The sequence below is a fragment of the Rosa chinensis genome, chromosome 4, assembly GCF_002994745.2.
Source record: "Rosa chinensis cultivar Old Blush chromosome 4, RchiOBHm-V2, whole genome shotgun sequence".
NCBI lineage: Eukaryota > Viridiplantae > Streptophyta > Magnoliopsida > Rosales > Rosaceae > Rosa > Rosa chinensis.
In genome coordinates, this window is record NC_037091.1 from 66,878,170 (window position 1) to 66,890,990 (window position 12,821).

General features: G+C 36.8%; 2 protein-coding genes across 2 annotated transcripts; one reads left to right on the top strand and one right to left on the bottom strand.

Moving 5' to 3' along the window:
- The first annotated feature begins 243 nt into the window (after positions 1 to 243).
- On the top strand, positions 244 to 10,359 carry LOC112197058 (myosin-1). Its single transcript, XM_024337587.2, has 24 exons — positions 244 to 634; positions 1,168 to 1,574; positions 1,961 to 2,062; positions 2,150 to 2,293; positions 2,391 to 2,541; positions 2,649 to 2,676; positions 3,242 to 3,407; positions 3,620 to 3,683; positions 3,800 to 3,813; positions 3,897 to 3,981; positions 4,326 to 4,429; positions 4,534 to 4,672; positions 5,184 to 5,302; positions 5,490 to 5,642; positions 5,724 to 5,813; positions 6,211 to 6,288; positions 6,812 to 6,970; positions 7,192 to 7,398; positions 7,771 to 7,976; positions 8,075 to 8,210; positions 8,355 to 8,484; positions 8,583 to 8,729; positions 8,976 to 9,043; positions 9,347 to 10,359. The coding sequence occupies exons 2-24, from the start codon at positions 1,191 to 1,193 to the stop codon at positions 10,004 to 10,006; spliced, it is 3,534 nt and encodes a 1,177-aa protein (XP_024193355.1). The 5' UTR covers positions 244 to 634; positions 1,168 to 1,190; the 3' UTR covers positions 10,007 to 10,359.
- Positions 10,360 to 10,963: 604 nt separating this feature from the next.
- LOC112199815 (Werner syndrome ATP-dependent helicase homolog) lies at positions 10,964 to 11,665 on the bottom strand. Its single transcript, XM_024340777.1, has one exon. It carries the CDS (start codon positions 11,663 to 11,665, stop codon positions 10,964 to 10,966), a length of 702 nt encoding a protein of 233 aa, XP_024196545.1.
- Between the last annotated feature and the right edge of the window lie 1,156 nt (positions 11,666 to 12,821).

A 12,821-nucleotide genomic window follows, 5' to 3' on the forward strand; every position in this document is an offset into this window, starting at 1 on the left:
TGGCAATTGCTATATATCATGACCAGAAAAATGACACGCATGCAGAATCTTTTTTAAAAAAATTTATACATGTTGTTGGATTCCATTGGCATTTGTGCGAGATGACAGGGTCAACACCGTCAGTTCACTTTGGATTTCACAAACCGCTGAAAATCTTGGTTTTAAATTCGGTTGGTGCCAAAGCCCCGAAATTTAAATACCATAAAAATGAAACGAATTCAAAAATATTTAAAAAATTGATATTTTTTTTTTCTCTTTTGTATGATGGATTCATGTGGGTGAAACAGAGAAAAGAAGAGCCAAAAAAGCAACCAGCTGCTTCTTCTTCTTCTTCTTCTTCTGCTTTCTCTCTCTCTCTCCATTTTCTCTTCTCACTTTCTCGGAATTCGAGCTCTCGTACCAGCACAGTGTCAGACTCACACTCGCCATCTCGATTGCTCTTCGCAAGCCTCGCTCTCAAGATTATTAGGGTTTCTTCATCTTCTTCGCATTATTCTCTCTCAACTTGCCCTGGTCAAGACCTTTTCAAACTTGTTCAACACTGTTTCTCTCAGCTCTGACCACACTTTTAGGGCATTTGACGATTGCTTCCAGCAAGCAAAAATCTCGGAGGCGGATTCACATTTTCTCTGAGGTAAGCGGATCGATTTGAGTTGTGGTAATTCCGTGCATTTTGGAGTTTGATTTTGATTTTGTGTTCAAATGAAGAAAAAGGTAGGTAGGTAGGTATTTTGGTAATCTGAGTTTGATTCCGGTGTCTAATTATGGTCAAGAAATCGGCCGGGTTGAGTTGACTAGAATTAACACAATTTTGTTGCAATTTGTTATTTCGATTCTCAGCAACCAATGAAATGAAGAGAAAAGATCTGCTATTAATCAAAATTGCATCTCTGAATTTAAAAGTTGGTTTAAGATGATTGTTTCGTGAGACATGGTATCGATTTTAGTGGGAGGTATTTTGGACATCTTTGTAAGTATCATCTTTGTAAGTGTTGAACATGTCAATGGTGACTGATTAGGGAAGAGCACTAGAGTCTCAGAGTCTGTGTCTTGGAAATTATGGTCCCCGCCATTAACTTCTTCATCCGTGGGGCCTTTGTTAAAGTTTGATATCCCTTTTATATGTTGAAAAAGTATGCCTTTTGATCTCAGTGTTTGATCTTCTAGGTTGCAAAAGCTCTTTGGGGAAAATGTCACAGAAATCTACGTCCACACCTTCCTTCCAGTCAATCAAATCATTGCCTGGTGATTTTAGGTTCTCAGGCGCACCGGCTTCTGATCGATTTGGAGATGACGATAATGTCAGAAATAGTAATATCATCTCCTCCAGTATTCCAGAAAATGGTGAATTAAAGGATAGCACTGCTGAAGGGGTTGAAGGTAGTCCCGGGCCTCTTGGTGACACGGACCAAGTAATTGATGATTCACCATATACCGGCGACACTATCTCCACTGAAGACAGGCAGTCAAGTGTTGATGAAGACCTGGATTCTGTAACTCCACCTTTACCCTCAATATCTTCATTTCGCACAGAACGTCGGTGGGGTGACACCACGTCATATGCTGGGAAGAAGGTATTTAATTATGCAATTGAAAAATATGAACCTAAGTTTTCTTGGTAGATCAAAAAAATATTTAGGATTTCTGGATTGCTGCAAATCAGGATGTTTATTTTGCTCTTTGCTTTGGTTAGCTTAATGTATTCATATTTCACGTAACAATCATGTACATGCAAGTGTGCTGCATCATTATACATGCTACACTAGTTAGTCTTACTTCAATACTTTTCGTTGGCCCTGAAAATGCATCTATATATCTATTCTGCTTCTTTGGGCAGCAGATAAAGCCTTAGGATTACCAGATATCCAGTATAGTTATCTGATGATTGTTTTAAGTTGATTTAATTTACTGCCTATTAGTATTATTAATATTTCTTACACGTTAGCTATTCTTATTTCAGAAGCTACAATCTTGGTACCAACTTCCAAATGGGAATTGGGAACTGGGGAAAATATTGTCGACTTCAGTCACTGAAACTGTTATATCACTGCCTAACGAGAAGGTATGTGACCTTTTGATAAGTATGGATATATGATGTTATGATTACAGTTTGGTGTAGTAAGTGATTTCAATTTTGTTTCACATGTAGGTTATAAAGGTAAAAACTGAAGATTTGGTTCCAGCAAATCCTGATATCCTTAATGGTGTGGATGATCTCATGCAACTTAGTTACTTAAACGAACCATCAGTGCTGTACAATCTTCAGTATAGATACAATCGAGATATGATTTATGTACGTGTTTAGCTTGGATTTCAGTTTAATTTGAACTCCCCTTCTGAACTTGTCACCTTTTAAGTAATGTCTTATTGGGTATAATGGTTGATTTCAGACAAAAGCGGGACCAGTGTTGGTTGCTATCAACCCCTTTAAGAAAGTTTGTTTATATGGGAACGAATACATTGAAGCATATAAGCATAAAGCTGTTGATAGTCCACATGTATATGCCATCACAGACACAGCCATCCGAGAAATGGTTCGAGGTGGCTTTTCTATATCATAATTTACATAATTGAATTTTTCAGCAGTTCAAACCATATATTTGAGATGCTGTTAATCTGTATATTCTAACCTTTTTTTCCCCTTTCAGATGAAGTAAATCAATCGATAATTATAAGGTCGGTAAAATATGACTTGCATTTCTTACGTCAATTTAATTTATAATTGCACTTTTGGATGTCAATTCTATGTCTTTTTAATGACCTATCTCACGTGCTTAATGTCCACATCTGTATGAATTGAATCCGATCTTTAAATTATTGAATAAATCACTCTTGCCTTCTCGGTCATGTGGGCATGACTCACAAGCCATACACTTACAGTTATCAAGATGAATAATCTGGTTCAATCACCGCCGTTTAAGACAGAATTTTGTGGATCGTTTTAGTTACTGATTTCCACATCTGTATTGACAAGTGTAAAAAGAACAAAAAAACTATTTTCCTTCTATTTTCTTATTAAAACATCTATCTAGCAACCCTTCCATTGTCCAGATCACTGTCTCATATGAAAATTAACTCTTCTTAATCTAAGTAATTCCATTTTTTTCGTTTTATAAAGTAACACTTGATGGCATGGGATGTCTGTGTCCATAACGAATGCTTTATTTGAATTTAGGTGTTTTATAATTTTCTTCTGCTTTTAACATTGAGACCTTATTTTTTATTTTTCTTGTACGTCCAGTGGGGAAAGTGGAGCAGGAAAAACTGAAACTGCAAAGATAGCAATGCAATATTTGGCCGCACTTGGAGGTGGAAGTGGAATAGAACATGAAATATTGAAAACTAATCCGATACTAGAAGCCTTTGGTAATGCGAAAACATTAAGAAATGACAACTCAAGTCGCTTTGTAAGCTCCCATTTTTTCTCATTAATGCTGTCTCTTTTATTTATAATTATATTTGCATCCATTAATCATCTACTAACAGTCTCCTTCAACTATTCCTATTTTATCCCCTTTTCCTTCATTCTTTTGCTCTTTTAATTTTAACATTAAAAGAATCAACTAAAGATACAAGGATGTCCCTTGATGTAGTGTAACTCTGAGAACATATAATGCAGGGAAAATTGATTGAAATCCACTTTAGTGAAACTGGAAAGATATCTGGTGCCAACATTCAAACTTGTAAGTTCACTTGTACTTCTGAAGTTCCTGGGTGAAGTTGTATTTGCTTACATATGTACATACATAAACAGATGTTTAATCTGACTTGTTCTTTTGTCTGCTGCTGTATGTGACAGTTTTGCTTGAAAAGGTAATTATTCCTCCCTCTGGTCTTTGATTCTGATCTGTTTAATTTTTTATACAAATCATTGATAGATTGAATTTTTTGAACAGTCTAGAGTCGTCCAATGCACTGAGGGAGAAAGGTCATACCATATATTTTATCAGCTGTGTGCTGGAGCTCCACCTGCTCTTAGAGGTTATTATTGCCATTTATCTTTGCTAGTAGTTTTATATGTTTCAACACGACTTGGTATATTGTCCAATACCTTATATTTTGATTGTTATAATCCATGTTGCCCTCAAACCAATTTATTGTGTCTTCTATTATAGGTTCAGCTAAATACTTACGTCAATCACAAACACCTAGCACACCTGCACAACTTGTAGATGCATGCTTATAACCTAATGTGTGTATTTATAGCTAATGCACAGTATGTTTTGTGTATTGGCTGGATTTAAAAGTTCAACTATTTTTATTGCCAAATTATGTTCTTTTCCAATACCATTTTCATTTTTGGTTCCCTTGATTGCATGTGACAGAGATGCTGAACTTGAAGAGTGCAGATGAGTACAAATATCTGCAGCAAAGCAATTGTTATTCCATTACTGGAGTTGATGATGCTGAAGAATTTCGTGTGGTCAAGGTAGGTTTTCATTTTTAATTCAACAGATCATCTCTTCCTGTGCATTCATAAAGATATATGATTAGGAATGTGTATTTACATGCATGTGAACTCACTATTTTCAGGAAGCTCTAGATGTCGTCCATATTAACAAGGAAGACCAAGAAAGTGTCTTTGCAATGCTTGCTGCAGTCTTGTGGCTGGGAAACATCTCATTTAGTGTGATTGATAATGAAAATCATGTGGAAGCTGTGGCAGATGAAGGTAACACACTGTTGATGATAGACTGAAAAAAAAGAATCTATATGATAGTCATATTTTGTTTTTTACAAGTGGTGTTTGCCATGAAGCATTGTGATTTTCAAATCATATCGAACATGCATCCTGTTATGAAGAATATTGAGCTATCTTTGTATGTCTGATAGTTCTCAACCTTCTCTTTTGGGGGACTGTGAATTATTTATATGCATGAAATCCATTTGTTAGTTCCTTCCCCAGTGTATAAGTTAACAATTTTAAATTGTCATGTGCTGGTCTCCAAATGGGAAAAAAGAACTTTGGTCCTTGGATCTGGTAGGATCTCCAGAATCACAATGTTGAAATCTTAGTAGTGAGAGTAAGTCTCTAAGTCGAACATATATTTTGGGATCATTCAGCTTTACTGTATGGGCTGTATAATAATATTTTAGACTGTTTAAGTTTACCCTTATAGTTCACTGTCCTTTTTTTATTTTCCTGAGTTTTGTGTTCTAAAAGATGCAAATTTCATCTCCAGGTTTGTTTACTGTTGCTAAATTGGTTGGATGTTGCCCGGAGGAGCTTATGCTTGCTTTATCAACTCGCAAAATGCGAGTTGGTAATGACAATATTGTCCAAAAGCTAACACTATCACAGGTAAGAAATGAAAATATAGTTCATCTGATATGCATTTAGATGATTAACACATCAGCAGATTAAAAGTAGTTTGGTTCAGTTTCCACTGGGTGGTTCCATTTGGTGTTGAATAAGTTATAAATGGAAATAAAGCCCAACAAAATTGATTGATATCCGGCCATCCTTAACATGTTTTTGCATCTTTCAGGCTGTCGATACGAGAGATGCTTTGGCAAAGTCGATCTATGCATGTTTGTTTGAGTGGTTGGTTGAACAAATTAACAAATCACTTGCAGTAGGAAAGCGGCGTACTGGCAGATCTATTAGCATTCTGGATATCTATGGTTTTGAATCCTTTGATGTACGTTTCATCTAAACTTTCATTGGAACTCTGTCAGTATTTTGCAAGTGTTTATAACTTTACATTTGTCTTTTTCTGTAGAGAAATAGTTTTGAACAATTCTGCATTAATTATGCAAATGAGAGATTGCAGCAGCACTTCAATCGCCACTTGTTCAAACTAGAGCAGGAGGTAATCTTCCATATTTCCTTTTCATCAGTATAACTGGTAGAGACAGAGCTTAGTCCCACTAATCATGTTAGTTCATTACATGGAAACGCCTGTGATTCTTTTCTGCTTATCTATAGAGACTTAGTCCTACTTCTGTGTATCATGTTAGTTCATTACATGGAAACGTCTGTGATACTTTTCTGCTTGTCTGTTAAGAAAACTATAATAATGAGGTGAAGGAAGGACCAAAGATTTGGTGTTTAGCCAATGATGAAAGAGACTGTGCTTGCCTTGTGTGAACCAAATTCTTAACCAATTCCTGATTTATTGCTCTGTATTTAGACCTTGAACAAATTAATTGAATGGAGAGCTTTATGAGAGCAGAGACTTATATGTTGACTGCTATTTTCTTTTTCAGGAATATATTCAGGATGGCATTGATTGGACAAGAGTTGAATTTGAAGACAACCAAGATTGCCTTGGCCTTTTTGAAAAGGTAGTGAACTTGTCAATGATCAGCTTAAGTGTATGCATTTCATAATTTGTACTGTACAGTAACTTGTTAACTTCATGACTGTATAAAAGTTATATTTTGTACTTCATAATCGCTTGTGGCCTCATATAGAAGTTTGACATAATTTATATGTTCATAGTTGTTCATGATATCTATAATTGCACTCGAAGGAAGTAATTGACTGACATCTTGAAAGATAACATAATAATCAAGATTTTCGTGCATGGTTGAGGATTTTATTGTGCAGAAAGATTCCTAATTAATTCTTCATATGTAAGATGACCTAATATATTGCGATTAGGCATGTCCAAATTGTTAGTCAAGTATTAATTGAAGCATAAACTGATGTGCACCTCTTATTTTGCTGGTTTGTGAAGCTTGTACGTTAAGTCACTGTACTTATTCCTTCTCTATGATTGTCCCTTATTTAACTATGAAGTCTAGTGCTTGAAGCTAAATTTTACAGTATCCATTTCTCTGAAACTTCTTACAATATAAAATGCAGAGACCGTTGGGATTACTGTCCCTCTTAGATGAAGAGTCCACTTTCCCAAATGGTAGTGATTTGACCTTCGCCAACAAGCTTAAGCAACATCTGAGTTCTAATTCTTCTTTTAGAGGAGAACGAGACAAAGCCTTTACTATCAGTCATTATGCTGGAGAGGTACTCTTTGTGATTAATTCATTTCGAGTGTTATTTAATCTTGTCTTTTGCTACAGGACTTTTATGTTGATTATAGTTAGAACTGAACACGCACAGGGCTCATGTCAGAATACATCAAAACATTCTCTTGAGCTGTCAGATTTTGAACCCAAAGCCTGTCTAGACCATCCTTTACCACCTAAGTAGGCTCGGGTCCTAACAGTCCCCCTTCTTCCACTCAGGTTACGTATGACACAACAGGTTTTTTGGAGAAGAATAGAGACTTGCTGCATTTGGATTCCATTCAGCTTCTTTCCTCATGCTCATGCCACCTTCCTCAGATATTTGCATCTAGTATGCTCAATCGATCTGAGAAGCCTGTAGTTGGCCCCTTGCATAAATTAGGTGGAGCAGACTCCCAGAAGCTGAGTGTTGCAACAAAATTTAAGGTATGCTGCTTTTCATTTTTTTAGATTTCTGTACATGATTGCTAATTAAACATGATTATTGGCTCTCAGGATTGTGGTAACATGATCATGTATACTATCTGTCCTTTACATATGTCACATTCTTGAAAAGTGAATACTTTCAATAAATGACTTTGGGTGGTAACATGATCATGTATACTATCTGTCCTTTAAATATGTCACATTCTTGAAAAGTGAATACTTTCAATAAATGACTTTGGGTGGTAACATGATCATGTATACTATCTGTCCTTTAAATATGTCACATTCTTGAAAAGTGAATACTTTCAATAAATGAGTTTGGTTATTTGGCTATTGTATTTTTTTGATTCACTTTTTTGTGTTCGTGTTTAGGGCCAATTGTTCCTACTGATGAAACGTCTTGAGAACACCACTCCACATTTCATACGTTGTATCAAGCCCAACAATAGTCAATCTCCAGGAATATATGAGCAAGGACTTGTCCTGCAGCAGCTAAGATGCTGTGGAGTCCTTGAAGTGGTTCGAATATCGAGATCTGGCTTTCCTACCAGAATGTCTCACCAGAAGTTTGCAAGAAGGTAACAAAAGATAACCTCACTTGTTTCAGCTCTCAGATACTTTATACCTCTCTCCAGCGTCTAATTATTGTTGGTCTGTGTTATTAAATCTTGTATAGATATGGTTTTCTTCTGCTGGAGAATGTTGCATCACAGGAGCCACTTAGTGTTTCAGTTGCTATTCTTCATCAGTTCAATATATTACCAGAGATGTATCAAGTGGGCTATACAAAATTGTTTTTCCGTACTGGACAGGTAAATTTATGTATTTGTGCTTCTTTTTGGGGAAAGTGAAAAATATGTTGTGTTTTATTGTCTTGGTTTGGTGCCAGCTTTTGTGAAGACGGATTCAATATCATTTATAAGTGTGATTGAAATGTGGTAAAAAATTCGGTGCAGATTGGGGTGCTTGAGGATACCAGAAATCGTACACTCCATGGTATTTTACGCGTTCAAAGCTGCTTTAGAGGACACCAAGCTCGATGTTACCTTAAGGAGCTGAGAAGAGGAATCACCACGCTTCAATCCTGTATTGACTTGCTCCTATCTATTTTGGTGAATCATATCATATTTTTGCCAGGAAGCAAACTGGGATATTTGATATATAATTTCAATTACTTCATTCAGTTGTAAGGGGAGAGAAAACGAGAAAGGAGTATGCAGTTTTACTGCAGAGGCATAGAGCTGCTGTATTCATACAAAAGCTGATGAAAAGCAGGATTGCAAGGAAGAAATTCATTAACATTTGTGATGCATCAATCGTGATACAATCAGGTATATTAAGCCTTGTCCCTAAACCCTGAAACCTAATAAAAGTTATAAAACAGATAAGGACATACATTATGATTGTATTCAGAATCAAAGAACTTGTAGCTAATTTTCACATAAGGATGGTAGCAACTGCTTTTTGATCTTATTAACCAAAGTAAAAACATTTAACCTGAAACTTGTGGCTATATTTTATGTCAATGTCTACCCAAATTAGTTTCGTTTGTTTGATTGTCTAAGCTATCTTTGCAGTTTATCGTGGCTGGTTTGTCAGAAGATGCTCAGGAGGTATAGGATTAATGAAACCTGGGAGCACAAAGGTATTCCTTGATTCTTCTAGCTTCCTCATTAGTGCATTATGGCCTTTGCACCTTCACTATATCCTTTGTATCTGTATGACCCCTGAACTTGTATGGCTGTCATTTGCACTCTATTGTGTCTGTTCTCAGATTAAGCTCACAATAGCACTCCTCATTTGGCCGACAACTAGACAAGTTTTTTCTGTATCTTTTGTGACAATGGCCGTAAATAATTTTTGAGCATGTGTGGTATTTGTGTGCGCAAATGCACAAGGTTGTCATGCATTCTTGTTGAGAATAATTAACAATTAGAATCTCAAACAGGCGAACGAGTCAGATGAGGTGCTGGTCAAATCATCTTTTCTAGCTGAATTACAACGTCGTGTTCTTAAGGCTGAAGCTGCCTTGAGAGAGAAGGAAGAGGAGAACGACATTCTCCACCAACGCCTCCAACAGTATGAGAACCGCTGGTCTGAATATGAGCTGAAAATGAAATCCATGGAAGAAGTATGGCAGAAACAAATGAGATCCCTGCAATCCAGCCTCTCAATTGCCAAGAAGAGCCTTGCCATTGATGATTCTGAGAGAAATTCTGATGCATCGGTCAATGCAAGTGATGATCGCGACTACAGTTGGGATACAGGAAGCAACCATAAAGGCCAAGATAGCAATGGGGGAAGACCCATGAGTGCCGGTTTGAGTGTTATAAGCCGGTTGACTGAAGAATTTGACCAGAGGAGTCAAGTATTTGGTGATGACGCCAAGTTCTTGGTGGAGGTAAAATCTGGTCAAGTTGAAGCAAGTCTGAATCCAGACCGAGAGCTTAGAAGGTTGAAGCAGATGTTTGAGGCTTGGAAGAAGGATTATGGTGCAAGACTTCGGGAGACAAAGGTGGTGTTGACTAAGCTTGGAAATGAAGAGGGTACTGTTGATAGGGCAAAAAAGAAGTGGTGGGGAAGGAGGAACAGCTCGAGGATAAATTAAATTTGTGTGAGTTGTAGTGAGTGATTGGAAGAAATTGATGATAAAGGAAAAGAATAGTCGAGAGAGAGGAAGATTGAGGTCAATGTCAAATAGAAATATCGTTTTATTTAGTTGGGGCTAGTTGTCTTGTGGTTTTGCTAGCCCCTCTTCTATAGTAGGTCAAGGAGTTGCATAGAAATTGTGACGGAGTTTTGTTGTTGCAATCTATATGGTGCCTTGCAGAGCTAGTGGTGTGGGCGATTCCAATATGTACATCTTTTTTATTTATAGTGCAATGGAAGCTTCGCATTAACGAATGGTTTCTGTAATATGATGTTCTTTAACCTGCAGTTCAAATTTCAGTTGCAACATCACTAGTCACTATTTACTACCACATAAGTTTCATTATGATGTAAAGTTACATTTGACTGATTTGAGGGTGCTAGCAAAGAGATATTGACATTGTTTCATCAAATGCTTTCAAATGTATATAACATCTCCCGATGAACAATGGATAATTCAAGTACTCATACGTAAAGGGGTTTGAAAGCTGGTATGGTAATGGTGTGTGATGGCGGTGTCGACCTTCAGACAAAAAAGAAAAACAAGAAAAACAGTCCAAAGTTGCAATGCCTAGTCCTTATCAGCTTACACATTCACGGAGAGCAAGGTTCAAATTGTATCCCTAGGCAATTGCTTGCCTGACACATTGGATTCCTGGCCTCTTCCATAACATGACTGTATGACACATTGGCACTAGCTCATTACTCATTTGTTTATGGCTACGATCACTACATTAATCTTTGTCTGGATCAACAAAATATCGTCGTATAATATATAAAAGCAAAGCAAGGCATATATGCTCAAGATCGAGTTAATAATTACCTTATTTTTAATAGATAAACATGGGCAAAATTACAACGATTCTGATGAATCTTATTTATTGATACATATTGATCGATATGAGGCATGGTTGAGCTAGCTAGACAGGGCAGCATGCTGGCTTTGTTTTATGTCATTGATGGGATGATGATGATCCAGCTGATCATTAGTAGTACTGAGTAGGATTCCGAGTCGAAGCGAAACGAAGGCATCAATGCAAGCATATTCGACTTGGGCAAGACTTAGTTGCTCAACGTCCCAACGGCTCAGCGTGATATCCTTATGCTTGTTCATCTCCTTGTTCAGGAACTCCATGGCCAAGGTTTTAAGTCCCTTGCATCTGTGGCTTTTGTCTCTGTACTTTTCGGCGGCCATATGAGACACATCCACAGCACGTGAAACATGCAATCCCAAACGAGCCAAACGTTTAACATCCTCCTTAACTTGCTTGCCAACAAAGCTGATGTTTTGGTCGGCCAGAAAAGTGGTGAGAGAATGAGGAGGAGCATTGTTAATTATCTCGCCGGTTTGGGTTTGCTGAGAAAACTGGAAGATGAGGCAACGGCGACGAACGTCACAGAGTTGAATGATTGCGACTTGGTAATCATGAGCTTCAGGGTCGAAGCGCCATTCGGTGTCGAGCCCTACAAAGAAGTTCATCTCATGGCTGCCACTGCCATGCAAGTAATAAGTTTCGTTAACCCACTGATCGACGATATGGGGGCTTCCGGTTACGGTAGTCGTGATACAGTCTTCATAGAATTCAATATGATACAACTTGTGATCCGAATCCGCCATTGACAATATACTACAAGTCGATCTATGAACGAATATGAAACATATGACTGGTTTAAATGGTTTAAGTTCAAACCAGGGGCTGGATGTGTGCGGGTGCTAGGCCTGATCTCGACCGCTTTTATATACATGGTATGGAGTGGGCATTTTCAAACAGTCCAAGTACCAAACACCAAGCTAAATCGCTATTGGTATCTTATGGACATGTTAAAAAGGTCCCCATTTTTATTTTTTCCTTCTATTAATATACGTTTGGGTGTTCCTATTCATAATTTCAAAATGTATGAAAATCACAACACTTGAGTCTTGAGGTATGAATAGAAACATAAAACCACAATATTGCAAATCATATCTAAAAACGTAAACAAAAATATTGCTTAATGATGATACCATTCATTCATCAAATGTCTTACGAGCAGAAGATAATTTCTGACATGAAAAGAACATATATAGGGGAAAAAAACAGCACTCATCTAGAATTTTAGTTTAAAAAGAAGAATATAATAAAAAATTCATAAAGAATACCACATATGAAGGCTACCAAATGGGGTTTTGATTGTTCATTACTGAATCATCACTCTCATGTTGGAGAATGAATATTTTGCTGGAGGTAAGAAAACAAAACCGCTTTTCTCCTTTTTTTTTTGGTCTTCTTGGTCATTTTAAATAAATTGACAACTTTGAAAAAACATAACAGGGAGGTCCAAATAATATCAATTTTGCCTTTCAAAAAAAAAAAAAAATATCAATTTTGAGGTTATGAATAGAAGCACCATATACATTTTTGTTTCCTTTCCTTTGATAGAAACATGACTTGAATCTGTTAAATTCAAAATTTAGTTTATGATACATTGAGAGGAATAATACAAACATATTATGAGAGGAAGTCATAGAAAAATCATATGCGGCATAATTTGTATCCTGTTGTAGGAGAATAGAATTGTGTTTATTATTGATAATAGGAGTCCTTTATATAGGGAGTTTACAGAGTACACAAAAGGTAACAGAATCGGAATACAATTAGTATACCTAGGGTACTTTCCTATTACAACTCTAAACCCTAGTTTGAAGAGGCACACATTATGTCGATATCCTTCAACACTCCCCCTTGTGCCGCTCAAACTTGGTGATGACGCTTTAATTGTTGCCTCGTTAAAAA